This window comes from Aspergillus caelatus (genome assembly GCF_009193585.1).
Source record: "Aspergillus caelatus strain CBS 763.97 unplaced genomic scaffold BDV27scaffold_134, whole genome shotgun sequence".
In the NCBI taxonomy this organism is placed as follows: domain Eukaryota; kingdom Fungi; phylum Ascomycota; class Eurotiomycetes; order Eurotiales; family Aspergillaceae; genus Aspergillus; species Aspergillus caelatus.
Window position 1 is genome coordinate 39,153 of NW_022475397.1, and position 25,524 is coordinate 64,676.

Below are 25,524 nucleotides of genomic sequence, written 5' to 3' on the forward strand. Positions count from 1 at the left end.
ACGATCTTTAAGCGTCAATTTGAGCAACATCAGGCTATACATGAAAGGCAGATTAAAAGCTAAAACGCTCTACTAAGCAGATTACTTTAAAGAAGACACATCAGTATATGAAGCCCGAATTCTTATAGAACGTCGAAATCAGGCAGATGAAGCCATACAGGTGGATAGGGCTCAACCTACAGAATCGGGTTCTAGGTGCGCCCCATCAAAATTTTCTGGCTGTGGTGTACGGGGTCATAAAATTACGTACCGTCCGAATCGATCGAACTACTTATTTTAATACAGAGGTCTAAATTCATGATGTTTTGACTATTTAAACTTTGTATCTGGCGGTTGGTGTGCGGGTCGCCTACCGGTTATGTTGACATCCATTCCTGCAAGATTCCCTAAAATAATTGTCTACCTCGATCACCTACCTTACCTAGATGGCCAAGGCAACGCGTTCAGATGATGTAGAAATCTAGGCTTGGCAGCGCGGTCAAATAATCTTGAAATCTAAGTATTGCAGCACATTTAAGCCCAAACTTATCTGTAATACCAGTAATAGAATCTATAGATCTTACAGACCAATCAGAAGACGTGGACTGATTAAGTAACTTTCTTCTAAATAAAGCGGCCAATAATGTCCCGGATGAATTCTCGTTCAATGAAAAGTCAGATACATCAGCCAATCAGAATGCAGAAACTGAAAACACGTCCTGTATACTTTTGCTACACTTCGCTCCGCTGCGCAATAATAAGGGAGGCGGTGCATTAGATTACAGTTGCAAACCTTTTTGCGTTCCACTGCAACATGACCTCAAAAATTTGTTAACATCAGGTTCTGCTTCTATATCTTTCAAGGATCTTTACTCAGAATGCCTAGAGCTATTGATCTATTTCGGTATAAGGAGATTATCATATCTCAATTTCAAGATGCTATATCTGCAGAGTTTATAGCGGAATATCTGTGGGAGACTTATCAGGTACAAGTAACAGAGAAAACAATTCGACGACGGCTTCTTCAATGGGGAATAAGTCGACATAACTATCTAGAGGATACCCCTGAGCTTCGTGCCCGGATAGCTGGATTATGCTACAACTTTGGCTTTTCTGATCCAGATATTATTAATATTTTCAAAAAGGAGGGTTATCCAATCACTTCCTGGAATCTTACGTCTCTAAGAAAAAAAATGGGGCTGAAAAGAAACTTCGATCTATTACATCGAGAAGAAGCCGATAAAGCTCTTTTTGAAGCTGTTCAAAAAGAGTTAGATAAGGGTGATATTGAAGGTTTAGGACGTGATCATCTCTATACATATTTCCAGATACATGGACATAATATCGCACGGTACAGCTAAATCTCTTTATTACAGCGATATTTTAATAGTAATAAATATATTAATAGGGATTGTCTGTTTGTTACAATTCAGAAATCAGACCCTTTAGGTGTTACACGTCGTATAGACACTCTTCACCAGTATAGAGGAGCATATATTGTCCCAGGTCCAAACTATCTCTGGTCTATTGATGGATTTTGTAAGCTACAATATTGGGGAATTGAGGTATATGCAGCAATTGATGCATACTCTCGTTACATTATCTGGATACATGTTGGTGTTTCCAACCAGACTACTGTACGTATTGCTCAGCAGTATCTTCAGACAGTCAAGACACAGAGCCTCTTACCTCAGGTAATACGTGCGGATCAAGGGCTTGAGGCGCCGCTGATAGCTGCTGCACATTATAAACTTGTTAAGCAAACTCAACCAAAGATCGAGCTTAATGAGTGTTTTCAGTATGGAACAAGCACTGCAAACCAAAAAGTCGAAGCTTGGTGGGATCAGTTAACTAAAGGCTCAATTTATCGTTGGCAGGTATTACTATTCCAGAACTCCTACTATAATCTCTTGAATTTGTACTAATTCTATATAGGGGTATTTTCAACATTTAGCAGCGACTAAAAGATTTGATGAGCACCTCTGTTCTGATAAGATTGCAATACTTGCAGTCTATCTACCTCTTGTACGCTGTAGTATACATGAATTTGCTCGCCTATGGAATGTTCATTCAATTCGCCGTCAAAGTCTCCGTCCTGATAGTGTTTCGGGGAAGGCAGTTCAGTTATATTTCTCTCCGTCCGATGATATACAAGACCATGGTATAGAGTCGCGTACCGAAATACTTGAGGATTTAGAAACCAAGATCGGAGAACACGGTATGTATTTGTGGTTAATACCTGCTTACTATTTGAGTCAGCATACTAACAGATAATCTAAGATATTAATCAGTATCTACCAGAGACTACACTAAACTGGTGTAAAGAACAACTGAAGCAGCTCGGCTGTAAAGATGGGATAATCGGAGGTTCAGCTATCTTCGCTGATGGTTCTCAGGCTCATGAAGAAATCTATCTACAACTACGTGATAGGATCAGAGTTCATATGCAGTCAGGGGAATTACCAGTTCTCAGTTTACTTCCAGCACCAGCAAATAATGGGTTTATTGGAAGTGAACTACAAACGGAGAACGCAGAGGAAATGGATATACACAATGAGGGACCCGATGAAAAAGGTTATTAAGTAGATATCATACCTAGCTGTACATAATATAGATCATTCATTCTAAGTGGTCGGTTCTGATTTCTAACTTTCTGAGGTGCACGCTGATAATTCCAGCTAACTAGTAATGGCCAGCAACTACTGATATCAAAGTTGCCAATCAAAGAGGGATGTCAACCAGGTGGCGCAGCAGATACTCAGCATACTGTACTCTGTAGGTAGTAAAATAATCAATTGTGAGCATTGGTAGAAGATGGAAGTAAAAGGTAATGCGTGGCCGAATGTAAAACGGCGAGATTACGGTAAAATTGCTCAAAATTCGATATATTGTCCGGAAGCTCGATTTAATTTAAGTTAGTTCACATAGAATGACGGATTCTACAAGGCCATCACAACTCCTTCAAGTGCATTACCTTTTCGTTCCCCGCAGATCGTCATGCGGGGATAGTTGACAATCGGATCTGTCCTCCGACCCTCGCCGGACCGAGATCGAGGGCATCAAAGCTCGCCCGTTCTCGGGCCGCAATTGATGATGTATGATTAAATAAACCACTCTTGACGTTCAAGAGCATTTACCAACTTGTCAATGTGATGAATACCTTCGGACGTGCCAGCCATCGAAAACATGGGAATTAACGCTCAATTAACAGTTGCCGTTATCGGCTGTGGTATGGAATTTGCTATCATAGCCGCCTTTTCAAGTACACGGACAGTGCTGACACTGTTTCTGAGCAGGAACACTGGGAACTGCAATTACTGCCGGTATTCTCAGTCCAACAGAAACGACTGACCTCGGAGTCAAGCATATTACCGCGACCGTTGGAACCGAACCGTCCAAGCAGCGGGTTGAAAATACCCTATCTCAACACTCGTCACGCCTCATAGTCCTTACCCAAGAGGAAAATGTCCGTGCAGTGCGGGAAGCAGATGTGGTATTGCTGGCTATGAAGCCTGTCAAGAGAACAGACGTTTTTGCCGCACCAGGGTTCAAGGAAGCTTTGCAAGGTAAACTCGTCATCAGTATCATGGCAGGTATCACCACCAAAGCATTGAATAGCCTAGCCCTCGGTGAAGACGCTGCCTCAAACAGTGGACGTGCGCTCCAATGCGTGCGTGCAATGCCCAATATGGCGGCCAAGATCCGAGAGGCCGTGACATTCTACACTGCTGGTCCCGGCACAACGAAGGAGAACCTCGAGATTGCGTCCTGGGTATTTAGTCAAGTTGGGGAGGCGCAGAGCATCCCCGAAAGTTCTTTTGATATCTGTGCAGTTTTAGTTGGTTGTTCTGGCTCCCTCCTGCTCCTCGCGATCGATGGGCTACTGGATGCTGCCGTTGCGGAGGGCGTGAAGAGGCCTGATGTGCAAAACCTGGTGGTAAATAGTGCAATTGGGATGATGAAGCTGGTACCTGCTGGAGATCACCCGAGTGTTCTCCGAGAGAAGATTGCTTCTCCCGGAGGTTGCTCTATCCGAGCTCTCCTCGAGTTGGAAAAGCTGGGTGTTCGCTCGGCGTTTACGACTGCTATCATGGCAGCAGCGGAGAAGTCTAAACGCATGTCATCGTCTTGAAATCTTGGTACTTGCAAGGTCGACCGAAACTGTATCTTGAATCCCTTGGCAGTAAAGAGTTTAGTTTTGTACAACGCTTTTACCATCGCTGACCTAGCTGTAATAATGTAAGGCCCAAGGAATTGAGGTCGCAGTGTATATTCTGCCCCCATAGGTAGCTTAACATTGTCTCAACGAGTACCGGCGTCCAATTAATCTTCCAAAACATAAACGTTGAAACTTTTTTGTCGGCATCGACGAGTCTCGGGGTTCACTTCCGGCTGCCAAGATCCATTTACTAATATATAAAAGGAGCCAAAGCACCCCAGCCCACACGTCAAACCCCACCTTATAGCATTCAAAATTCCCATCTCCATCTTATTAATCCCTTCTTTCTGCTCAGTTGATTCATACTACGTAACGTACTATGTCAGTCGTCCAAAAGCCTGTTCATTTAGCGTTTCTCGGCTGCGGTGAGCTGTCTCTGTTATTCTTTTTCCCGCCCATGCCGAAGCTAGAATGGTGATTTGACAATTGTTTCAGGCCATATTGGCAAAGCCTTACTTGGAGTTCTACTTCCATGGGTGGCTCAGCCTGGTAGTCCTATTTCCGAGATCACTGTTGCTCTTCGGCGTAAAGAATCCGAAGCGCGGATTCGGGATCTGTTCCGCAGCAGTCAAGCTCCGGTGAACTTTCTTTCCTGTCAAAATATCAACGCAGTGAAGAATGCCGACGCGGTTCTTTTTGCCTTCCCACCGGAACAGGTACATGACGTCCTTGGGACAATTGAAATGCGCGAAGCCTTGCGAGGCAAAATTCTCATCAGCATTCTGGCGAGAACACCTCGAGATGAACTCAAACGATTAATCGGCGGGAATGACAAGGCCGAGGGTCTCGCGACGAAAGACATCCGACTCGTTCGTGCAATGCCAACTATAGGAACCGAGATTCACGAATCAGCGACTCTCATCGGCGAGCTCAGTAGCCCGGTGGAGAAAGAGGCAATGGAATTGGCGATGTGGATATTCAATCTAGTTGGGAAGGTTTTTAAAGTCTCGCATGATTATTTCGATACCGCAACAGGGATGAGCGCATTCTGCAACGCGCTCACAACGGTAGCAATACAGACCATAACACGAAAGGCTATCGCTGAGGGTATTCCAGTCGAGAATGCTATTGCCATAGCTTCCCAATGCGTTCGAGGAACAGTGAGCATGGTCTTGTCCGGTACCAGTCCTGAGAAATTGGAGTATTCATTATCCGCACCGGGGAGCATAACCGGGCAGGCGATATCAAGACTCAAAGACAGCCAACTGCCGGCTCTTCTTGAGTCTTCGCTCTCTGCAGCTATTACGAAGGCCAAAAGTTAAGCAGCTATAGTTTTCAAAGTCGACTGATGGAAGCTTTCGTGTGATCATCGAGAACTCATGATATGTCGGGATGCTGAGACAGATTTCCCGTACTGCTTGGTACACAAATGAATTAAAACATGTAGATAATTGTAACATCAGTCGAGAGCACCAAAAATAATTATTGTTTTCATTGACAATGTACGAATGACTGTACATTCATCAGTCCGGGCTGAGTTACATCGATCTGTGCGGCGCTGTTCATACCATTACCATCACAAAACATGGAGCTGGTCAGAGCCACACTGCAACGGAAGGTAACGGGTTTCCTTGGGGTCTCACTATTTACTCCAAAGTACTTTGATGTATTCAGACCAGATGTAATACATCATAGACCCACTGAATACTAGGACAACTTATCACATTTATACCCAAGTGAATACTCATAATATAGAACTCGTAATATAGAAGTGTAAAGCCGAAATGGCGCGATTTCAAATTATATATATACTTTTTATGATATATCGTTGTGCATCATCGAGACACTTGAATATTTTCACCCTTGTTCCACCCTAACGATATAACAACATTGTCAATAATAGGAAACTGTGGATATTAACACGTACAAATCTTACAACCCGTCCTGAACTTGATGTTGGCCCATCCGCGTGGAAGCTTCTTGAGGTTGGTTCTGAGGCAACTGCCCTAATTTCTGACCTGGTACCCTACTATAGTATGCGTGGCTGTCTATATCTCACTAAGTGGGGCCGGTGAAACCTCAAATGAATGGATACAAGAGGTGGGCCAGGCGACGCTCTGGTGTGTATACGTATGAGTGGAGAGGTTGACAAGGGCAAACAAGGTCAGGCAAACCTCTTCGCTTGAATATTACTTGTCTACTTGGACAGGGTTTACGACAGTGCCACAAGGGTGTAACTTGACCCGCAATGTCCTAGCTAATCAGCTGACAATAGGACGTCTTTGTTCTGATTAGGTAGCATTCATTTTCCCCGCTTCCCAACGGAAAAAGGAAGAAAATATAATTCGGGTGTTAGGAGTTGGCAAAATATATTCCAATGCTCACCTTTCAGAACTTCTCAATCTCTCAATTTCCTCTGTGATTGTGCCCCGTCAAACTTAGAGCCGGGTAAAAAGCACATTTTTTAACTCACCTCATCACTACATTCAGCTTTTTAGCTCTAACCCTTCAAAATGTAAGTAAAGTCTTCCCAAATGAGTATGTCATGGCTCGAGGATACGTGCTGATTCCTCAACCGCGATAGGAAGTAAGTGAACTGTCAATATTTTAATTATGAAGGACTGACCATTGTCAATATATCTAGTCTGTAAGTTGTACTTTAATTTGTTTTCAATTTTCGATCTGAGCTCACTCTATTGTCATTGATAGTTTGTGAGTAATTTCTTCAAGAAAAATATAACAGAAAACCAAGCCTATCATATGTTGGCAATAGTCCTGACTTCTTTTTATTACTGGAAAGATTGTAAGTGGTTCCCTTCATCAGCTACCCTTCCGCAAACCAAATACTAACATTGACCTCTCATTCCAAGCGTGTAAGTAATCTCACCGGTTTGAACGAAACTGTACAGGTAACAGAGATTATCGCTAATCGTGCTGATGGATTGCAGAGTGTAAGTATACTCGGATGGCTTCAAAATATATAACAATGCAATATCAAGCACTAGGGCTAAGTGACTCATTTTTAAGCATGTAAGTGAAATCGCCCGGACTTGGATTATAGTAAATTAATTGTTCCATTCATGGTATCAGGGAGTAAGTTATTTTGTATGCGATCTCCAATATAGAATCGATGGCTAATGGCACTCTAACCCTTTAGCCTGTGAGCATGTTCTCTCTAAATTAAGATCCAAGAGACTTACTGATTGATGCCCATTTCTTATTCCATGAAGAATGCAAGTATTCCTGTCGATATACCAAGTTGTATCTTTCTAATACTGACGCTTGTACCTTAATCCTGTTTCAGTGTGTGAGTGGACTCCAACAGTGTACACCACGTTTGGGGAAACCACTAATGAGCTTGGAATTTTTCGACGCGTATAGAAAGTAAGTTCCTTGCTTTAGTCAAAACAAGAAACTTTGGGTAGTTGGATGAAGGACTAACCATCTGCTTTGAATATTGCTAGCCTGTGAGCACCCTTGAAATGAAGCATATTCCATCTAAATAAGATTACATTTACTGATTCGGCCTTCACATAGTCTGTATGCTGCTTCCTTGAATGAAGCTTGTGCGGGTTACGATGCTAATGGCTGAAATAGGAAGAAGTCCGAGGTGAGGTCTGAGACAAAAAGAGAGGAAGTGACTGGAAGAGAAACATCTGAGTGTATGTAAATGAAGACAAATGTTACCGACAATCTATAATGGTGACTTACCGTACCTGGACCTTATTAGACAAATCCGCGAATTCCAAATGAGTGAGTTGGCCGACGGCGAATCTTATCTGATCGCGTGCGACAAGCTTCACTGAGGGGTGCAAGTGACTAACGAGGCTTCACAGGCGAGTGTCACCTTCTTGCACCTCATTACCATCAGACTTGATCTCGTTACTTCTCGCAATTGCATTTTTTCATTCATTATATCCTTTATCTTCCTATAATAGCTGAAATTGGTCCCTTGGCGGATTAAGTCTTTCAACACGATTATAACCCTAAGACTGTAGACGACTCTCAACCCAGGATCACCTAAGACCCGCGATAAAACGAGTCTTGCTTATAGTGGAGAGGCTATGTATCCGAATCAGCGAAGTATTACGCACGAAAATAAAAGTCAAGGATCTAGTTCTAGTACCTGCACGGTGACTATAACTCAAATTCTTCAATTAAGCCTCATTAAACCAAACCATGCTGTTCGATTCCAGCAGACGCGTATGCTCTTGGCTCAAAGCTCCAGCTTCATTCTCCTCGAACCAGAAAGCCCAGGTGCTGCGAGTGTTGATTTCCAGATTATCCCGGCTCGAATGAATACCAGCATATTGAACCTGAGGAGGTGCAAGGGCGTAACGATGTAGCTTTTTCTGATCTGTGTATTCCTTGATTAGAGAGTCTGTTTGTCCAGATCTTCACTCATGCAAGAATTCAATCAAGTCTGGCACTTGATCTCGTGGGAAAACCATTGCCTGCGTACAGCAGCCGTATTTTTCCATTTCCACAACACTTTGCATGGGAAACAAGCTATACTTTCCTATCCTAAATGCCAGTCCCGTAAATGCTGGAACTGTGACGACGCATATCACCACGATGGCGCGGACATCCAAATATCGGCGTGATGAACCCCATAGGGATCTAATAATCATGAGAACGCCGAATGACATGGTGACCATGATGAAAAATAACATATTCATATGGCGGTACCAAAAGTCATCTTCGCTCCAGCTAAGTGCCGTTTCTATATAGAAGAGTCTTAAATATATCCAACCATGGCCGTGTGTATTCAACCCAGATCGGTCTTCAATGTTGAAAAGCCCTTGAAGAGCTTTAGCGAACCATCCATCAGCGAAGATAATATCATCTTCGAAAATTCCAATATAAGGGGTTTCTGTATTATAGCAGGCGTTGAGGGCATACAAGGGCCTGAATGCTACGTATCTCAGTTATTGATTGCGAGAAAGCTTGTCACTGCTCCGTCTTGTGGGCGTAGACGTTCAGCGACTCGAGTGGGCTGCATAAAACCCTCAGACGGTCGATCGTCGTAGGTATCAGTGTTGCCTTGGGCCTGCTAGTGCAGACTAAATGACGAACGGCCAAGGCTACCCTCAAGATCTAGTAATCAGATCAAGTTAAGGTAAATGGTACCATACAATATTTATCCCTGTATAGTTCTAAAATGCGTTATTTTCCAGCCCTGGTTAGGTTACATTGGCTAAGAAATATGGATAGACTATAACTATTATCCTAGTTTATATACTCATCTCAAGTTTGGTTTAAGTTAGGGATGGATTATATGTCGGGAAAATATACAGTCTAATTGGATACTTTAGATATAATCTAGATTGCGATTTAATTTATTGTAATACACCTTCTATCTCCAGCTAACTGCTATAATCTCTCTCCTTGTCTATATTATAAGACTAGCAATAGAAGATATAATTAATTATAGTAAACAAATCAATAACAATAAGAGATTACAGTACCGCGGTTTATAGATAGATAGATAAAGGACCATATTATCTCTGAGTCTCTATTTTATTATCTATTTCAATTTTGTTGTATTATCTGTTTATCAAGTTTCTCTACTCTCAATTAAATATCGTAACAATGAAGTTAACCAAGACTCTCATTGCGTTATCCAACTTTTATACAATGGTATGTATATGGCCTACCTAAGGGATCGATATATTAATATTCGAATTATAGACTGCTGGTCTTGTTGCTGCTCCTCTTGATGGATACAATATTATGATTCCTGAATGGGAGGTTGAGATCTCTCTTGGAAGATCTACTGTGCGCCTAAATGGCACAATCCAGGAAGTCCATGAGGCACTTCTCAAGCTGAATCCCAGCTGGAATGAGCATTATATGAAGGAAATGCCACAGGAGAGCTCAGAGGTTACTCAGCCTGCCGACAGCTTCACTCTGGAGAAACGCGCCGACTTCAGCAATGACAAATATCTCTGCCGTGGTAGGTGGGCAGAATGCAGTGCGTCCGCTGCTAGCAATGGTGTGCATTATTTAAGGTTCGTACAAGGTTGGCCTACAAATGGGCCTGGACCAGGGAACTGTGGCCGAGTGAGTTGTTCTTATAAGTCTGCGATCAGGTGGTGCAATGACGTGAGTTCCTCCTAAATAATGCATTATGCAAACAAAGGCTGATACCACTATTTTGTTACTAGAATGCCAGCGCAAAAAGGCTCGGGGGCTTTAACGACATCGCTGATGGTGCCCAATACATCCTCGACAAGTGCACGCGAAATCGTTGGTCCGGCTGGCAATACGGGGAGTTTGCTTCTGGTCAGGCCTTCCATAAGGACAATTGGAATGTTATTGTTAGATATGACGATAATAGCTGCTAAGGCAATAGCTTCGATATAGGCTACGATGCCAAGCGAAGTAGGGAGCGAGAAGGACATATCTCATCGATGGTTTGGCTTGGTAGCAGTGGCGAGTACTGCTCGGGCGGTTTTATAAATCGACTATCACAGTAAATCGGATATAATAGAGGAGTAACCAAGAATTCAAAAGACTAGTCCCTCATATTAGTGACATTTTCATCATTCAGAGAATATGCCAGTGTGTGAATCTATTCAGGTAAAATTTGGAAGTGAAACCTGCCACTCCAGGTTATCTCGAGCGTAGTGTGTAGTGCATCCCCTAGCTCCTTCCTGGAATGATGTCTTCGAGTATCTCTATAACAACCTTCCCTGCGAGAGATGCTGCTCTAGCCTTTTATGATTAGTGCGATGTCTCCCCCTAACTATGATGATGACTCCTCTATCAGAGTTACCTCCGATGACTATATTGCTCCTATTATTATTGTAGTGTTATTCGATGTGGTCTGGTCACTAGTTATGTTAGGTATCAGGGTACATTTATGGTTCCGTCTGAAAACCCCCTATTTGGTGTCGATAATGCAGTCTCAATATTCGGAACGGTATACTTATCCACCTATTAAAATTACTACAAGATAGAGAATGTCGCAGGCTAACGGTCTGGTCTGGTCTCGTAAGATTATTGGACTAGTACAAATATCTCGTACGCTCTATACGGCATTCCGCGGTATTGGCGTCGAGGACGGGTTAAAATTTGGGTATCTATTTTACTCCCAGGCTGTATCTACAACTTGGTGGTACTGGTTTACCAGGATGCTAACTGCTCTGGGCGAAAATAGGGTGTTTACATAGCGTGGATTTTATACCCTATTGCTATATGCTCCTCCAAGAGTTCCTTGGTATTCCTCATAGCACGTGTTACGATAGCGAAGCTTGAACTACAAGTAAGTTATTTGCTGGCCGGCATAGGCATTGGCTGGGGGCTTGTCTCTATTATTCTGTATGTAAACTGCCTATGTCTTCGGATTCTGGGGTACACTATTGTGATAGTATGGTATATTCTACTCTCCATTCATTGCTCTTGATGATAGGGCAATGTGTTTTAATACAAGTCATCCTCAAGTTTATTCGATGGACAGTGGTCGAGACGGGTAATATGATTATCGAACTTCTTATCCCCGGTCTGATTCTTAGGGTGATTTGGAACCTTCAAGCACGATTAAAGATAAAAATAACAGTTTTAGTGGTATTCTCTATGCAGCTACTGTAGATAACCCCACCTCTTTTTATAATATAGTGTTTCTGGGTTACTTCTGACAGATAATTATACTGTTATATTTTTCTGTAGAGTTATACTTTCTATAGTATTTCGATTAACTTTTCTCCGAAAAGTCACTATGGAAAAGCTTCTCAATGATCAAATGCTCATAATTATACATACAGTTATAGTCATAGAAGTAGCAATGCACTTTTCCTTGATCCCAACTACCTTCCTATGCCTACGCAAATTCCTGCAAGTATTTGATTCGAATATGTCCGTAATCCTCCACATGAATACTGACCCAGATGACCCAAAAAATACTGAGTTAAATGGAAGCTACGGACCGAGGTCATTAAAACGGCCATCGCATTGTAAAGGGGTCAGCTTCGAACGGTTGTCTCGGTATAATAATCGATACTATTGTAAATACCAACCTCCTACCATGACAACAATTTTGGCTGGTGTGGGTGATTCCAGTGCCTCTCCAGAGGGGAATGAAAGGTCGGGAACGCAATGCACAATTAATACTGATGTGGAAAGCGGAAGTATCGAGAGCGACGATAGTCAGCTTGCTATAATCAGGCGGACACAGCATAGGGAAGTTACGGTAGAGTTGGGAGGAAAAATGATATTAAAATAAGACTCGCATTTTTGAGGCATTTCTGGATAATATGATAATTGATTTCTTATCTCCATCAAGGATAAATCTCAATTGGCCAACCATCGCATAAGGCATATGTGAATTGAGGAGTAGATTCACCTTGCTTCATCGCACTGTGAAAAAGGAAATACATAAAACTTCGGCCGATGACCGAGTACTCTTTATTCCGAGGTGTTTTGCTTATTTAGCCGATCGTACTGTTCTTGATTTTTTACATGAGATTGATAGCACAAGATGCTGGGCAGTAATTGGGAACATACAAAGCTCCAGGGGGTGGTTTGTTCCTCTCTGTTGACGGTTGACGAATGTTTATAATGGGAGCTGTTGAGGAAAATAGTCTGAGACGGATGCAGCCCTCGGCATTTTTAATCCGTAGCAACGAACCCCAACTCTTTGATCCACACGGTGTTGTCACATGACCAGTATTCTCTATGTTCGGGCGGGGTCTATCTTTAGCACTCAATTCCAAACAAAAACATTCAGTAGAGCTTGGTTCGAGAAACGCACCCTTACCTCTACGCATGGTAATAATATAAGCTGCCTTCCCTTCTATCATTCATTCAACGGCCATCTTATTTCTTTGATGTATCTTTGATAATGTTGAAACCCATCCTGTTTACGGAAGAGAACTCCGATACTCACTCTTATCGTCTATCTCAGTACCTCTCTGAGCAAGCTTATCGTTTCGCTTGCGATAGAAGTGCTTATAGACTTGAAAAGGTTGTCTATTAAGGGGCTATACAAGATGTGTTGTATGAGGTGGAAAACAATAAGGTATAATATAGTGCTATCCACAGAGCTGAAGAAATTCATAGGTAAGATGGGACTCATGGTTATCAAAAAGTAGTAATCGAACTTCTTTTTTAGAGATACGGCACTTTGTGTGGCGGTGGAAGTGTTGAATCCAATCAAGGCCAATCTTATCTGAAGTATAGCCTTTACGAGATAGAGCTATTCGATATTCGTCAGGAATATCTGCATCGTACCATTTCTCCAGATGATGTACGCCTTTGAAAATAATGTATGGAGGAAGAACAAAACCGTCTGCTGCAATACACTCTATTGCAGACATCAGTTTACCCATTTCTTTAGATGGATTCCCTCTTGCAGCTCGTAGAGGTATAGTAGTTACCCTTTTCAGTCTTTCCTTGTCCTAGTTGGAACCCTGTCTCATCAAAATTGTATATATTTTTAGGATGAATCCGCTTGATGAAGGGCTCTAAGCAGTTGTACTAGTGTCGAAGAACATCTATGTCCTCTGTATCTCGACGATTCCTGTCTTTTGGCTTCTGTTGAATAAGCTTGAATTCCTCCGGGAGACATTTAATAAAGCGACAAACACAGTTCTTGTCATCTGTGCGAGGTAACCTGTCGGTTGTATTCCGTTGTAGTATTTGGTTGGCACTCTGCTCAATCATTCCAGCCGTAGGAGGACAGTATAGATTATCTAACTGACGAATCCAACAGATTAGTGCCTTTTCTTGTGAGTCACCAAGGGTCTTGGTTGAGATAGAACGTGTATTTCGAGTAGCTTGGCCATGAATACGTGCTCTGAGTCGATAATAAGGAACGTTAAAGGACACGCCAACGCAGAAATATTTGGTTTTCTTTTGGCCTTGAGTAGCTGTACAGGCCTCTAAGATTCGTTTCTCAGTATCAGAATAAGAATCAGGCATGGTGGTGGTGATAAAAACTCTGAATAGCTTCAAATTTTGCGTTAAGTGGGAATTTGCGTTGAGGTGAGGCAGACCGACACGCCGAATGGCGGGTCGGTCTGCTGACCTAAGAGACGGCTATTCACTGACCTGCAACCTGAACCTGTTAATATACTCACCCGTTCGGGCGATATTAATATCTATTCCACTCACTACGCCCTGATACTGTGATACGCAGACTGTTCCTTCTATGTGAGCCAAGAAATTTACCAGCCATTCATGGAATTAATAAGATAAAGTATATTTTTGGTGCTGACAGGAGATCCTCCTTATGGGTGGTGGATAATTTAGAATACTGCGGGTATATGGGGCCGAAGCACAGGTTACTAAAAGCAGGGTGTAACATGATGACGAGATTGATTCTGGCAGAAAAATACTAATATATATTCCATCGTAGGCCTTATTTCAAACCTCTGTTATTCTTGTGATGTCCTAAACTAGTGAATTCCGTACACTCGTAACCCTACCTTAAGGCCTCCCACGGCCCGCCTTGGAGCGGGGGTGTTTATCCGGATTAGAAAAAGGGTAAATGGCGGAGGAGTCTGTATAACCATACCGAGGCAGTGCCAGAACTCGCTTAGAGAACCAATCCTAATAATAGTTTTAGAATAGCCAGACAGCGGTCCTGCTGCAGCTGCATACAGGGACAATCACACTTCATTGAGAAGCTCCCGGCCAGAGCCAAAATATGCCCTACATTCCTCAACATAAACGGCAGATGCAATTGAAAACATAGCCCCCTTGACTTTAGACAGTTTGCGCAGGACAGTACGTCAATATTAAAGATCATAGGCTCCGGCCGTGGTTATTCGCCCCAGATCTCTCTCTTGGCCAACGCTGATCATGGTATGCAGAGGAGAATGCATGAGATATTAACTCACAAAAGGAGTTCTATTGGTGCTTGTGGAGTATCTGCAGAGCTAAATATATTAGAGTCGCAGTGTTACGCTCTCAGACACCATATATGCGTGATTGACTGTCAGTGACATGGTCTTCGGTTAGAAACATAGCCACGCCCAACTTAACCTTGCAATATCAATTTCCATTGAATGGAGTGAGGATAGATTTCACAAATGCTGTTCCAAGTGCTCCAAATTAACATCTCAGAATTAGCGTGATGAAGGGTTTATAAAAGGAAGGAAGATTCCTGTGAAGTTGATTATCAGTCTACAATTCAAGGCAATATCACAACAATCTCCCAGACAAGACACCTCAGTATTCAACTACGAAATATTTATATGTATGATCTTCTCTTCTCCCTTCTAATTTCTAAGGCATAAACTGATCAAAGTCCAGTCCGCGGTTCAAAATGCGTTTCACCACCATTACTATGTCTTTCCTCGTCGCCCTTCCAAGTGCTCTAGCCGCTAGTATTCCTGCTCCGCACACCTTCAACACCCCTGTCCTCGACAAACGTGACCGCGCATGTAGTTATGTGGATGACTGCAGGACCAACTGTGCCGCCTTTGGGGGCACCCCCGGCAGTCAATTGGCTCAGGGCCTTTGCCTTGCTACGTGCGGTGATTCATGTGGGTGTGGCCCGACTGAGGTTTGCAACAATAAGGAAGCTCTCGAAAACATTTGCAAGAGCTTCAAGGAGAGTGACGTTCCCGAAGAACAGGTTGCGGTACCACTCTTTTGCTATCTCGCGGGCCAGGAGTAGTCATCAAAGGCCAGGGGAATACATATATCTTGTTCTACTTGATTTATGGGAAGGAAAGCTTCTGCAGGGTTTTTTCTATGTATGTCTTGGAAGCTTATTCCTGCTGTCTATGTATTTACACTTGTGTGGGAGTTCCTCGATTTGGGACTTAATTAGTAAATATTAATCTTGTATCAGTTTCACTAGATGGGGTCCAGGTTCCGCAGTGTTCGCCCACAACGTAATTTTCTTTATTAAGGATTCACTTTTGTCGGCAAATGCGAAAGCTGACGAGGTAAAGCAAGCTATGTAACGATATCTCAGCCATAGTTATGGTCCATGGTTGCTGATCATTGATAATGCCGTCTCAATACTGTTTTTCCCACTGCAGAGCAAGGTTTTATCCTTACAACTCATACAAGCAGCTAGTGACAATACCAATTAGTCTCTATGTCTCGCTTCTTGAGAACAAAAAGAGCAATGGAACGAAGATTCTTAGCCAACAATTCAGGGATAAGTAGAAATATCATTGCAAGTACTATCTTGGATACAAAGTAAAAGGAGGATTCTATATCCTAAATGATTTATTGTATCGAGTAATACCATAGGCCAAATCGTGACTAGACTTAGACACAACGCCACAATATGTTCTCCTGAAAATATCAAAGTGCATTGATCTACTCTTTATTAATCAGAATATTAAATTTAAGCCTTGAATTCTATCAAATGGTGATGTGGTTGCTTGTTGAAGTTGATAAATTTTTATAGGTTTGATTTTCCTGGACACGAGATTAGCCAATCATATTTTTCCGTATTTCTGGCGGTTATATGACGAGAATCGCTACCTATCCCACTATATAGTATTACTTTTTGTCTACGACAGTGACAAATCTGCTAATTAACAGCAGTATACTTTCTTTAATAAGATATCTATTAAGATACCGATCGGGCCACTGAGCTTCGAACTAGCATTTAGTATACTGTATACTACTATTGTTTAGATAAGTATAGGGTCTAAAGTACTATCCCAGCTCCCTGACCCAGCATTATTCCATAAGCTGTGACCACAGCCAGTCCAAAGCAACCGCCCGCGGGGTAGAGATATGGTCACGGTGTGTGGATCCCGTTGCACGAGAGCAGATGCTCGTTTACTTTCTCCCACCCGACGCGCCCTGGGAGCTGTGGGAAATCATTCTGGAACAGGTGCAGATGTCTGGACTACAGCATTTCCATGGGGTTCAGATCCTGCTACAAGCCAAGAATCTCAAGACCGTGACTAAAGATATTATCTGGCAATAAATGATAGACCGGTTTGAGCGGTATTGGCATCATGCGATCCAAGAATCCTATGCCATCACTGGGTTTTTCTTTGATATTGGGAAAGAAGTCTGCCTATCAGGCACCTCCAGGGTTGCCTTGCAGCAGACCTTATTTAGTTCTCTTTTACCCGCCCCCGAGGGGAGCCAAGCCCAGACCCTTCTCTGGCGACGGTGCTGTCTTGAGTCCTATGTCGCCTGGGCCCCGACAGCACAGGGCTCGGTAAATAATAGATTTTATAAGATATTCTATTCTATGAGTCTGTTACAAAACACTGGCAATCTTACTATAGAAACCCATACAGTCTTCTGGGGTCGGCGGGCTGGGCTTCTTTACAGTCAATTCTACTCGAGTGTAAAAGAGGTCTTTGCGGCTGGGAATGTCTACCCCTTTACCAATACTGCTATTGAAAGTCTGGCTCTGGATCCTAAACTACGGAAGACATGACAGGCAGTGGGTGGTGGCCTGAGCAATGATCCCATTGCTCTAACACGGGCATATCTATATACCAAACAGCGATGCCATTGTGTATTGCAAGAATTACCGGGTAAGTCATTTGGAACTCGTGAGGAGCACCGGGTGTCCTAGTCTCTCCTAGAGCAGATCCATCTAGAGTTCCAGAGCCGCCAGCTCCACCAGGTGGTGCTCCCCGCTACGTCAGTGCTGCTCTGGCAGGAGATATTCCTCTCTGTTGGCCTAGTGTGGAGGCCATCCTCCGGGATAACTACCGTGACATCCCAGTGGCCTGCGGGAACCGGCTGGCTGTCAAGAGCGTGGAGGTTCTGTTCTGCTGGCTCTGGGAATGGCGAGATGGCCGGTTTCAACGAAAGGGCTGGGATTATAAGCCGTACCGCATGCTGTATCAAAAGAGTTTTGAGATCATTACCCTCGTTCAAGGTAAGGATGCCACCCGTCAGTGGAAACAGTCCCTCCGGACCTCTTTTATTCAGAGCCACTGGCTGCTTTCGTACCCACAAAGCCAAGGCTTTATGCGGAAAGATAAGGAAACAGGGCAGTTTTTGTGGCGGTCCAGTGTCCACCGAAGGCCTGGCTCGCTACTATCGGCAGCTATACGGTCCATTGCCTCCTGTGCTTCCAACATCATCCATAAAGCATCACCCACGAACTCATTGGCAGCGGGCGGAGATTTCATTGGATTTTATAAAGTATAAGGTCCAACCTGAACAACGCTTTGTAGGTAATGATAAGGAAATAATATATTATTGGGCAATTTATAGCAGCAAGACGCTAAAGTGTGGCAAATTGCCACAGTATACTAGCATTGAAGTGAACATGCCAGAGTATCATGTTAACTAAAGTACTGAGAGTATAAAGAAACCGTTGAACGCAGACCCTTCTTTTAATTAGATTGGAGAATCTAAATAGTAGAAAAGGATAAGATGGAAATGACTACACAGTAGGTGCACGAAACCCCATAATACACACTCGTCCATCTGCATACCCAAGGGCAAGTGTACCGCCCTTGACGCCAAAACAGGAAAATTGGCGATAGTTAGAAGGGAGCCATAATACCTTTTCTGTTGCAATGGTAACCCAGTCACCCTCTACAGATAGTGCGAAGCTCGACATTTGGTCCTCCGCGAAGAAGGCCTCCGCGCTAACAGAGTCCGAATAGCCCTCCAGGGTGCGCAGCAGCTGACCGGTCTTGGCATCCCAGAACTTGACTGTCTCGTCATCCGAGCCGGAGGCGACTGTTTGGCCGTCCGGGGAGAAGGCCACCGAACTAACCCGGTCAGAATGGCCCTCCAGGGTACGTAGTAGCTGGCCGGTCTTAGTATCCCAGAGTTTAATAGTCCTATCAGAGGAGCCGGAGGCAAATATCTGACTATCTGGGGAGAAAGTTATTGAATTAACGCGGGAAGAATGGCCCTCTAGGGTCCGCAGCTGCTGACCGGTTTGGGTATCCCAGACCTTAATAGTCACGTCACGGGAGCCAGAGGCGACTGTTTGGCCGTCCGGAGAGAGGGCTACCGAACTAACCCGGTCAGAGTGGCCTTCCAGGGTGTGTAGCTGCTGACCGGTCTTAGAATCCCAGAGCTTAATAGTCTTGTCACGGGAGCCAGAGGCGACTATCTGGCCATTATGGGAGACGGCTACCGAGCTAACACAGTTGGAGTGACCCTCTAATGCACGCAGCTGCTGACCGGTCTTAGTGTCCCAGAGCTTAATAGTCTTATCACGAGAGCCAGAGGCAACTGTCTGGCCATCCGGGGATAAGGCTACCGAGTTAACCCAGTCAGAGTGACCCTCTAGGGTGCGTAGCTGCTGGCCGGTTTCGGCGTTCCAAAGCCGGATACTCTTATCATAGGAGCCAGAGGCGACTATCGGGTCGGCTGTGGAGAAGGCCACCGATCGAACTAAGTCAGAATGACCCTGTAGGGTGCGTAGCTGCTGACCGGTCTTGGCGTCCCAGATTTTAATAGTCTCATCACAGGAGCCAGAGGCAACTGTGTGGCCGTCCGAGGAGAAGACCACCGAGTTGACCCAGTGAGAATGATCCTCGAGGATGTGCAGTAGCTGACCGGTCTTAGCGTCCCAGAGCTTGATCGTCTCGTCATCTGAGCTAGAGGCGACTGTTTGGCTATCCTTGGAGAAGGCCACTGAACTAACCCGGTCAGAATGGCCCTCTATGGTGCGTAGTAGTTGACCAGTCTTAGTATTCCAGAGTTTAATAGTCTTATCAGAGGAGCCAGAGGCGATTGTTCGGCCATCGGGGGAGAAGACTACCGAGCAAATCGAGTCAGAATGGCCCTTTAAAGTATATAGCTGCTGACCGACTGTGGCGTCCCAGAGTTTAATGGTCTTGTCACGGGAGCCAGAGGCGATTATCTGGCTATCCGGGGAGAAGGTCACTGAATTAACCCAGTGAGAATGGCCCTTTAATGTACGCAGCTGCTGGCCGGTCTGGGCATCCCAGAGTTTAATGGTCTTGTCACGGGAGCCGGAGACGACTGTCTGACCGTCCGGGGAGAAGGCCACTGAGTAAATCGAGTCAGAATGGCCCTCTAGGGTTTGCATCTCTGCGCTCCATAACCTTTCAATTTGTGGTAAGATATGTATCCATCTTTGGCTTTCTTGAAACACCTTCCTTATTATACTGCATGTAGGTACAAAGGCAAGTCCAGAGCAGTATAACTGAAGCGGGTAATTGTTGCAAATATAACTGTTTTTGAGAACAAAACGCTTCGCATCATCCAAGAATAATAAAAGCTCGGTAGAGAAGTCGCTCTATATTATTAAGATTAGTCATTGCTTCATAAATAATCATACAGGCTTACCCTTGTGATTGACTGCAGCATGCTTATTACATTGACAACCTCCGATACCAAACCTATCAAGCTCATCGCCTCTATCCAGTGAAGAAAGTGCTTTTTCAAAAATAAAAGCACTTCTGCTTCATGTACCTGACTTCTGCCATGCTCGAGATGATACACCCAATAGCGGCAAGAGTATTGCAGCTCTACCGGGAGACACTTGTTAATAATTTGACTGTCGATTTCTACACGTTGTGTTCCATAACTTGGTAGACCGCAGATGTTGTGTTTGAGGTTGAGCTTCATGACGCGAAGACAATGTAATGCAATCTGTCGATGCGTTTTCTTCTCATCAACATGGAAGACACTCTCTGTGTGAAGAAGAAATTCACGGAATGACAAGTGCAGGGTGCGAATTGGTGCATCCGTGATATTCTCCGGAACACTGAGAACTGAACGTAATTTATCTAATAGGTGGCGGATATCGTCCTCCGGTAAAGAAAGTAGCTTTCCAAGCGTATGGATTCTGAGAGGGGAAGCCAGAAGAATGATAACGCCAACTATCTCACGAAACTCTCTCAAAATCTCCTTTGAATCCTCTATATCTTGGGGATTGAGAAGTTGCTCCAGCACTGGCTGGTAAATCCTCTCCATGTGGGACGCTGGTGCGACTGCCCTAGACTGGAGAAGGGCTGCCAGACGCTTTTCCGGACGCTGCTTTCCATCACCGATAAAGCGACATAGAGTGGCAGCAAAGATAAAGAGAGGAACGGACTTAGATACTAAGATATCCATGATATCCTCCCCTGGCCAGCCAGGAGACAAAGAATGTTCCTTCCGTATTTTCCCCAGTCGCTCTTGGAGGAATAGCTGTATGTCACATTTAATCACTGAATTGGGAAGCTCGTGAAGCACCAAGTCCTGATGTTCCTGAATTTGCTGAAAGCCAAGCCGAATGGGGAGCTCAGGTCTGCTTGTCAAGAAGATCTGCAGACGCAGATATTTAGACTTTTGCATCTGCGGCAAAAGCTGAAGTAGAACTCTAATATCCGCCTCTTGTTCACACTCATCTAATGCGTCAATCACAATCACCGTCGAAATAGGCTCATTTAATTCCAACTTTAGTAGTGGTTGGAGAAGAAGTTTGTCAAATTGTTGACTAAGAGCTTTTGAGGAAATATCTGGATCGTTATCAATTGCAGCCATAATATCTGGTGCTAGCTGGCGATGACAGCAGATCAATTGTTTGGTAACTGTTGATATAAATCTTTTTGCATTGCCCCGATCCGCTTCTCCCTTTTTGAAGAAGAAGCTTGCTCCTAGTAGTCCCTTCTCTTTAAACAATTGAGCGACTGTTCTAGCGATGGTGGACTTTCCCGTTCCTGCCATTCCGTTTAACCAAAATATACGTCTGCTATCCGGTGACTCACCCCACTCTGCAACTTGGTGAAGAAGCTCAGTGCGGGTTTTTGGAAGGCATCTGTCTTCATGTTGATTATCATAGGAGTCATACAAGGCTCCTTCTGCAGTAGGTAAACTGAACTTCTGGATAAGATTTTGAAGAGACCCTATCATTTCGTCACACAGGGTCAAAAGATGTTCCGCTTCTTTATTGTGGCGCAAATACTGATCCCACTGAACCCATTGATGCAGATATCGCTCTGCTTCCTTAACAGAGGATTGAAACTCTACAAGGCGTTGCTTAGTGATTGCAGTGACACTGTCCTGTATCCTTCTTCCTGTACTATATTCCTGAGTAGTCAAGACCTCTGCTGCGTACTGAAGGATTCTTTTATAGACACCGATAATTGCGCGTCCTATTTCGGCTCTTTCTTTAGAGTTGTTGCGATAGATCTTTTTCTCAACATAGGCGCATCGGGTAAGGACATCTGCCAAATACTCTGATGATCCAAACAAAGCATCGCGCAGTTCCAAGCGGTTTTTGGCCATCTATAGTTCAAATTACTTATTAAATTTGCCCATCTATTAATTCACGTCCCCGATGTCTTACCGTCAAACCGAGTGATACAACAGCCCACGCGCTTGCGGCATGGTGAGTAGGATCATAAGCTACCACGGCGCCAATAATGTCTTTGAAGGATAATGCCGCATCAATTATATTGCGCGAAAGTTTTCGAAGATCAATATACTCGCCCGTTGATCTCTGGATCTTTAAACCCCCATTCTGATAACTTTCATATTGTTGCTTGGTTCTCTCGATCACCTTCTCAATCATGAGCTCTGTCTGGGAACATCCATTCTCATTGCTTTCTGAATGGGTAGAGATGGCCAAAGTCGATAAGATTTGCTGTTCCTTTTGGTCTAGTTGATCATACGCGGATTGCCATAAGTCTTGCAGATGAAGGGCTTCCTGTGCCTGGTTTATGCTATCCTGGCTGGATGCTGAGGTCTGAGACGTGGGGCCATCTTGAATTCCCGCTTTCTCAGGTTCGGACGTGCTGGGTCCGTGGAGAAAACGAGATTTCCAGTTTTTCCCCCACTCTTTTATCTCCTGGCGCATCTTGATAGTAGTTTTAAGAGATCTGATTATTTGATGGCCTTAATCAGCTTTTTACTGAGGTGTCAGTCTTAGAGGAAGAACGAGAAGTCCTGCTCCATTGTTTTGGTCGTTCTGCCCTGAGGTGTTGGGGGCTGAAGGACCAAGATATGGCCACTAATCATCGACCAATCAGATGCATACAAAGACGAAAGGTAATATCCACACCGATCTAGAGAGTTTCTTCAACTCCAGGAAAAGCCAAGCGGTCATTGGGTTTGGGACTTTGACCGAGAATCAACAATTAGCAAGGGAAGATATATATATATATATATACAAGGGATAGGGTCTCTAGAATACTTGGGCACATAAATCTACTGTATTAGTACAAGGTGTCCGGATAATGGTGTCACGTCACTGCTTGTACTTCCTATCCTGCAAAGAGGGAGAAGGCAGAGGGCCACCTCTACGACGTGGTTCACACTCAGCGCTCTTTTAAGATACCGCAAAGCGAAAACCACAATCCGAGCGGTGACGGTGAGAACCTAAAAACGTAGGCTCACCGCGCGAGATAGCATCGAGGCAAGAAGGGCACCGCGGCGAACGGCGTTGGTATAGCACCCGAGCACTACAACGCTGATAGTAAGAATAATCATCCATATTCAAAGCAGATAGAAGTATAAGTGGGAGAAACGTACAGCTAGAGTAGTGTAGGCTTCTGTACAGGCGCAAGTCAAGCCCGCGAACTAAGCGAAGAAAAAAGTAAATCAAGCCAATATAGCGAGGAACGCGGCGGTCAAGCAAGTGAGATATTGCAAACATCGCGTAGAACGCGAAACCTACAGTATTGAGCGAGACGGCTCGGGGAGATTAGCCGTAATCGGAAACCACGGAGAAACATACTAAAATAGCACGGAAAACACGGCTTAGCAAATCCTACACAACAATCATACCTACCTGAACCATTAACCACGCCTCAGAGTCTCAAAAGACAACGAAATGGACACTCGGGAACGGAGCTTTCGGATAATGTCAGGCATTATCCATGATCTACTAAGGCATATCACCTTTCCAGAAGAGGAGCCATTAGATATAAGGGAAAGACTGCAAGAATGGCAGGAAGCCACAATGCCGACACAGAGAGTGAATGTCAGATCACCCAGAGGAGAGGCCACCGAGGCACAAGACCTATCGGAGATAGAGATCAGCGAAATGACACCGAGTTGGCCGGTGTCAAGCAGGGAGGCAAGCCCCGTGGAGTCGTCAACCAAAGGGCACCGAAGCCCAGTGCAGTCGCCAACCAGAGAACAACCAAGCAGCAGGAGGATATGTATACGGTGCCTAAAAGGTTGGAGGATGTATGTGCAAGCAGAAGAGGAGATACCGGAATGTACATTCGCCAAAGGCAACGGACGCTACAAATGCGACGACTGCTCACGAAAGCGAGTATCCTGTGACATCGTAAGTCAATAAAGCAACCAAGTAATAAGATACTAATATGAGTAGGTACCACAACGGCTAACTGCAAAGATCATGGCACGGAAGCAAGAGATGGAGGAGCTGGAGAAGGAAAGCAGAGACAGTATGGAGAGTAGGGAGGCGCGACAAAGATTCAATGAGGCATACACGCAAACTATACGGGAGCTACAGAACCCAAGGCAAGCTGCCGAGAGGCTGAAAAGGGAAAACAGAAGACACCTCAGGGAGAGATCAAAGGAGAACACACCGGAGGAACCGAAAACGACTAGGGAAGGAGAGAAGGCCAATGAAGGGAACGGTGGAGACAATATCGAGAAACCACAGGTGACGCACAAAGCGATGTATATAGTAACATCGGCAGAATAGTAAAAGTGGTTGGAGTGACACCGGCATGGACCTCTCGGTTCCACCGAGAGATAACGATATCAAATACTACCTGCATACGCACAGGAAGGTGTTGTTCCTGCGCATGTCTTTCAGGGATCCACCTGGAAACTATATCTAATAGAGAAGGCAGAGAACTCGGTTAACTGTACTCCGTAGTTAACCGGACTTTGGTTTTACTAGCTTAATCAACTATAAGAATATTACATTAAGGCAATTTCCAGGTTCTATTAGGCCGTCAAAGGCACTGAGCCTTTGATCAGGGCTTCCTTCAAACTATCTCCAGACACCATAGTGGGTGCCCTAGAGCGAACGTAGTGAGAGGAAGGGATAAAGCCAACGAGCCCGCAAGGACGTACGCAAAAAGAGATTGCAGCGATCACGCGCTCGTTTGATTCGTTCCTAGTAATTCCTTTTCCGGGCAAGTATCATCTTGGATTCCTCTTCTCCGGGGAAGGTCTTGTTTTAGATTAGGGTCCTAGGGTTCTATCTACAGGTCCACTTATTATTGCGCAACCAATAGTTTACCATAGCTCTAGTCGCGGAGCCCATCATACTTTTCCAACCACCGCCTACTTCAAAGACGGGCAGTGCTGGGTCAACTTCCCCACACTAACTCTCAACCCTCAGGTGTCCATCACGGGACGCATCTTCGGAGTTACCAAAGAAAGCCAACAATTGGGAAGAATCACTGATGACGTACATTTTCTACCAACATTGACTCAACCTATACCACCGAGCCTTTTGTCCTGCAACTGGCAAGCGAAAACAACCAGACCGATAGATGCTACGAGCTACTCCCGGCACTCCATCAAAGTCAGCTCGCTTAGTT

At 44.3% G+C, this 25,524-nt stretch overlaps 7 protein-coding genes across 7 annotated transcripts; 5 read left to right on the forward strand and 2 right to left on the reverse strand.

Annotated features, from left to right (window-relative positions):
* Positions 1-3,165: 3,165 nt before the first annotated feature.
* BDV27DRAFT_159514 (pyrroline-5-carboxylate reductase family protein) lies at positions 3,166-4,111 on the forward strand (the record flags this gene model as incomplete). The annotated part of the gene is made up of 2 exons (XM_032072877.1): positions 3,166-3,208; positions 3,276-4,111. 2 exons carry the CDS (start codon positions 3,166-3,168, stop codon positions 4,109-4,111), a joined length of 879 nt encoding a protein of 292 aa, XP_031925772.1.
* Positions 4,112-4,517: 406 nt separating this feature from the next.
* Positions 4,518-5,460, forward strand: BDV27DRAFT_159515 (pyrroline-5-carboxylate reductase family protein; the record flags this gene model as incomplete). Its single annotated transcript, XM_032072878.1, has 2 exons — positions 4,518-4,563; positions 4,634-5,460. 2 exons carry the CDS (start codon positions 4,518-4,520, stop codon positions 5,458-5,460), a joined length of 873 nt encoding a protein of 290 aa, XP_031925773.1.
* A 2,824-nt stretch (positions 5,461-8,284) lies between these two features.
* On the reverse strand, positions 8,285-9,638 carry BDV27DRAFT_166010 (uncharacterized protein; the record flags this gene model as incomplete). The annotated part of the gene is made up of 3 exons (XM_032074081.1): positions 8,285-8,505; positions 8,569-9,046; positions 9,607-9,638. 3 exons carry the CDS (start codon positions 9,636-9,638, stop codon positions 8,296-8,298), a joined length of 720 nt encoding a protein of 239 aa, XP_031925774.1. The 3' UTR covers positions 8,285-8,295.
* Positions 9,639-9,730: 92 nt separating this feature from the next.
* Positions 9,731-10,611, forward strand: BDV27DRAFT_166013 (uncharacterized protein; the record flags this gene model as incomplete). The annotated part of the gene is made up of 3 exons (XM_032074082.1): positions 9,731-9,778; positions 9,830-10,243; positions 10,306-10,611. 3 exons carry the CDS (start codon positions 9,731-9,733, stop codon positions 10,483-10,485), a joined length of 642 nt encoding a protein of 213 aa, XP_031925775.1. The 3' UTR covers positions 10,486-10,611.
* Positions 10,612-15,407: 4,796 nt separating this feature from the next.
* On the forward strand, positions 15,408-15,761 carry BDV27DRAFT_159518 (uncharacterized protein; the record flags this gene model as incomplete). The annotated part of the gene is made up of 1 exon (XM_032072879.1): positions 15,408-15,761. The coding sequence occupies one exon, from the start codon at positions 15,408-15,410 to the stop codon at positions 15,759-15,761; it is 354 nt and encodes a 117-aa protein (XP_031925776.1).
* A 1,814-nt stretch (positions 15,762-17,575) lies between these two features.
* On the forward strand, positions 17,576-18,229 carry BDV27DRAFT_159519 (uncharacterized protein; the record flags this gene model as incomplete). Its single annotated transcript, XM_032072880.1, has 2 exons — positions 17,576-17,604; positions 17,671-18,229. The coding sequence occupies 2 exons, from the start codon at positions 17,576-17,578 to the stop codon at positions 18,227-18,229; spliced, it is 588 nt and encodes a 195-aa protein (XP_031925777.1).
* A 238-nt stretch (positions 18,230-18,467) lies between these two features.
* On the reverse strand, positions 18,468-22,853 carry BDV27DRAFT_159520 (NACHT and WD40 domain protein; the record flags this gene model as incomplete). Its single annotated transcript, XM_032072881.1, has 3 exons — positions 18,468-20,306; positions 20,357-22,282; positions 22,344-22,853. The coding sequence occupies 3 exons, from the start codon at positions 22,851-22,853 to the stop codon at positions 18,468-18,470; spliced, it is 4,275 nt and encodes a 1,424-aa protein (XP_031925778.1).
* Positions 22,854-25,524: the final 2,671 nt, after the last annotated feature.